The sequence below is a fragment of the Lagopus leucura genome, unplaced genomic scaffold (assembly GCF_019238085.1).
Source record: "Lagopus leucura isolate 7727_CA_CO unplaced genomic scaffold, USGS_WTPT01 Super-Scaffold_100012, whole genome shotgun sequence".
Taxonomy (NCBI): Eukaryota; Metazoa; Chordata; class Aves; order Galliformes; family Phasianidae; genus Lagopus; species Lagopus leucura.
The window spans coordinates 5059256-5063442 of record NW_024962267.1 but is presented as its reverse complement, the minus strand read 5'-3'; the positions used below and the strand labels follow the sequence as shown (position 1 = coordinate 5063442).

Below are 4187 nucleotides of genomic sequence, written 5' to 3'. Positions count from 1 at the left end.
CATCAGAAATTTAAAATAAAATAATTATTAAAAAAACAAAACAAAAAAGTAACCGAAGCCCCAAAACCTCCCTGAATTTCAGGAATTCACCGATAAAATAAAAAGGAAACCCCCGACCCCCCTGACAGATCCACATTTACAGGAAAAATAAGCGACCACACTCGGGTTGGGTTTTGTTTCGTCTCCGACCCCTATTTATACAGATGGTTATGAGATACAGAGCAACCGTCTCGCCCTGCCGCCTTAGTTTCTCACCTTCAGCCTCTCAGGATGCTTTCCTTTCAACAGAAAGAAGAGGAAAAAGGAAACGGGGGGAAGAAAAAACGAAAGAAAACAAAACAAAAAAGAAAGAAAAGAAGAAAAACGAAAAATCGCAGAAGCGTCCCTCGGGGCGGGGGGTCGGGTGGCCGCCGTTCCTGCCGGGCCGGGCCGCGCTGCGGGCGGCGATCCCTAGGAGTCGCCAGGGCCGCCCGGGGGTTCCTTGCCCGGGCCGCGGGCGGCGGCCGCCCCGTCGTGCAGGAGGAGGTCGGGGGACTCGGAGCGCGGCGTCTCCAGGTTGCTGGCGTCCGTGTCGCTGTCGCTGCCCTTTTTGCCCCCGCCGCCCCCGTTGTGCGTTTTGATGTGTTTGCTCAGGTGGTCGCTGCGCATGAAGCGCTTGTTGCAGACGGGGCAGGCGAAGCGCTTCTCGCCCGTGTGAGTCCGCAGGTGCCGCTGCAGCTCGTCGGAGCGGGTGAAGCGCTTCCCGCAGAAGAGCCAGTTGCAGACGAAGGGCCGCTCGCCCGTGTGCCAGCGCAGGTGCGCCTTCAGGTGCGAGGTCTTGCCGTACACCTTGCCGCAGCCCGGGATGTGGCAGCTGTGCAGCCCCTTGCGCCGCAGGCTGGCCCCCGCCGGCCCCAGCCGCTCGGCCTCCTGGCAGTTGGGGCAGTCGCAGGTGGCGCGGCCCGAATAGCGGCGGGCAGAGCGCGCCGAGCCACCCCCCGCCGCCGCCGCGGCCGCCCCCGAGATCATGGCGCTGGCCGCCGCCACCGCCGCGCTGGAGTCCGTGTAGGAGGGCAGCACGGGCTTGAAGCCCTCCTGAGCGAGCAGGTGCTGGCCGGTGGAGAGCAGGTGCGAGGCGGCCGTGGAACCCAGGCCGGTGGAGCTGAAGGCGGAGTGGGTGAGCGAGCTGAAGTCGGGGTTGTAGGTGCCCAGCTGGGAGTGCAGCGAGGCCTGGGGGGCGCCCGAGTGCAGCGAGCCCTGCAGCCCCCCCGCCGGGTTCTGCACCTCCAGCCACGAGCCCGGGTTGGCGTGCACGTCCCACCACGGCGAGGCCGTGCCGTTGGCCACCTCGCCGGCCGAGAGCGTGGAGTGGAAGCCCGACTTGTACCAGGATTCGTAGGGATGCGCCATGCCCACCCGCGGGTACAGCCCGTCGGCCGCCGCGCCGTGCACCTTGGAGATGAAGGCCGACTGCCCGGCCGGCTCCTGCGGGGACACGCCCGCCGCCGCCGCCGAGTTGGAGAAGAGCCCGCCGTAGTCGCTGCTGAAGGCCGATGATGTGGGCGAGGTGGAGGCCAGGCAAAAGGCGCTGTTGGCCGCGCCTGTGCCGCCGCCCAGTCCGCCGGAGCCCCTGCTCGTGGCCACCGCGAAGCCCGACAGGCCGGAGCCCAGGTTGCAGCTGGACGCCGAGCGTTTCCAGGGGTGGAAGCCCCCCTTGGCGAAGGCGCTGGACTCGGGCAGCGTGGTCAGCGGGCTGGTGTTGCCGATCTTGTTGCAGGTGGCGGCCAGCATGGCCAGGGGGGTCGTTCCGAACCGCGGCTCCTCCTAGGACAGACACAAAGCCGCCGTCAGCCTCGCCCCCACGTCCGGCCGCCGACCGGGAGCGTGGAGAGGCGCCCGCCCCGCCTCGCTTACCGCCGCGCTCCCGGAGGCCGCGGCCCGGCCGAGCCGGCGCACGTCGGGCGCCCGCCGGGAGTCCCCGCGGCGGGATGGGACGGCACGGCGGGGTAGCGCCCGGCGTCGGGCGGAAACGTCGCGGCAGGAAGGAGCGGGTAGCGCGGCGCGAGGCAGGGGCGCGGGACCGGCGCTGAGTCGAGCGGGACAAAAAACGGTCCGAAACAGAGCGAAACGCGTCTCGGCTCGGTCGGCGACGTTACGATTCATAGAAGTAAAGCGAGAAAGCACCACGGCTTCCGTCCGGCCCCGCGCGCCTTCGGCCGCAGCGTCCCGACGGGGACCCGACGGGGACCCGACGGGGACCCGACGGGGACCCGGCAGCAGCCCCGCTCTGGCAGCCCCGCACGACGGCGGCCGCGGCGCAGGAGAGGTTTCCGGAGGCAGCGGCCGCGAGAAAACGCGCGGCCCCGACTTACCCCGAGGATCGACGTAGCCATAGCACGTCCCTGGGCGGGCTGCGGCGGAACGGGAGGGGACGGGGTTCGGTGCACGCCCGCGCCGCCCCGGCAGCGCCAAGGACACTCCGACTCGGCGGGGCTAAACTCTGCCTAAGTGCGGGGCGCGCCCGCTTTGAAGTACCGCTGGCTGCCGCGCTCGCCCAATGAGGGCGCGGGCGGAGCGGGCCGGAGCGGCCCCGCAGCCAATCAGGCGCGCGGAGGTGCCGGCGCCGGGGTGCGGGGCGCGTGCCAGTCAGAGCGCGCGGAGAGCGCTGCGCGCCGGGCCGCGGGCCGCTCCGCAATTAGCGCCGCGCTGCCCTTCCCCGGACGCGGCCGGCGGCGGCGCTTGCGGGGCCGGGCACGGAGCCGGCGGAGCGCGGCCGCATGGCTTCGCGCGACGGGGCCCCGCGTCGGTGCGGGCGGCGGGACGGCGCTCGGTGACGTTGCGCGGGGTCGCCTCAGTTTCTTCGCTTTGGCGAGCGTGAGAGGCGGCCGCAGGCGCGGCGCGTTCGTTCCTTTCCGTGCGAGAGGTGCGACGGAGGCCCCTCCGTTATGTCAGCCCCGTGAACCCCGGACGGGCGCCGCTTTCCCACGGCGCTCCAGCGGGCGGCTCCGCTGTGAGCCCCGCGGAGCTCGGCCGCCGCGGGTAGCCGGCAGCCCTGGCGCCGTGCGTTACGGCGGAGTGGTGGGACGTCCTGCGGGCCGCGTCCCCGTGTGATGGTCCCTAATCGTCTCCTTCTCGATTCTGCCCTAGCGCCAAGCCCCGGAGCAGGTGCTCGGGGGGCGAGTTGGAGAACGCGGGCGATCGAGACGTTTCGCTTTTCTCTACTTGGTTTTGATCGTTTCCTTTCCGTGCCTCGCCGAGCCCCGCGGCCGCACCGCACGCCGCACCGAGGGCTCCCCGGAACGGTTTGCTCCCGTCGCCCGAGGCCGTTCTCCGCGCCGAGCGCGGCCTCGGCCGCGGCGGGGCTAAGTCCGGGGCCGCGGCGGGGCGCGGGCGGGGGGGGCGGCCCCGGGGGCGGCCAACAGGTGCCCGCCCGAGGAGCAGGGCCCGCACTGAAGGCATCCGCGGGCGCGTCCACGCCCGGCCGGGATGGAGGGACTGGGAACGGGGAGCGCCGCTAAAAGCTTTCGGGGGTCAAGTGAGCTCCGACGGGTTTTGTGCCGTGCTCCAAAAATGGAGTTTTTAAACAAAGATCGGCGTGTTATGCTCGAGTGTCGAGCCGACTGTTAAAACATTTGGGGGGATAATGACAACGTAACAAAGGCCCGGTTCAGAGTGAATCATCACCCTTTTAAAAGTTAAAGCAATTTTCAGGAGAATGGCTTTCAGCAAACGCTTTACATTATTCAAAACGGCCAAATAATGCTCTATTATAGCGCCTGAATGCTGCCAGTCAGCCCCTAAGTGCAATTTGCGCGAAGGCTCCGTGCCTTATCTCCACTTCTTTATAAAGAGGTGAATATAAAACAATTTCTTCCAAACCCAGACGGAGAGCACGAAAATTGCTTCCCTTTCTGCAATCAGGGCAATTTAACTGGAGTGCAATTAGCACTATTAAATGTCGATTCTGCATAAACAAATCTGACTAAGAAGCGAAAGTGGGGTGAGAACCTCATATAAACTGAAACTGATTTTTTAAAATTATGTATCCGGGTCCTTCACAATTGATCCGTGACGTTTTCATTTCGGAATATATTTACATCATAAATACATTATGTTTAAACCAACATAAACGTTAAAAAAAAAAAAAAAAAAAAAAAAAAAAAAAAAAGAAAGAAAGAAAGAAGAAGAAGAAGAAGAAGAAAGCGACG

General features: G+C 65.4%; 1 protein-coding gene across 1 annotated transcript; it reads right to left on the bottom strand.

Moving 5' to 3' along the window:
• Window positions 1–450: 450 nt before the first annotated feature.
• SP9 (Sp9 transcription factor) lies at window positions 451–2430 on the bottom strand. Its single transcript, XM_042874920.1, has 2 exons — window positions 2352–2430; window positions 451–1803 (listed from the first exon to the last, which is right to left on the bottom strand). The coding sequence occupies exons 1-2, from the start codon at window positions 2370–2372 to the stop codon at window positions 451–453; spliced, it is 1374 nt and encodes a 457-aa protein (XP_042730854.1). The 5' UTR covers window positions 2373–2430.
• Between the last annotated feature and the right edge of the window lie 1757 nt (window positions 2431–4187).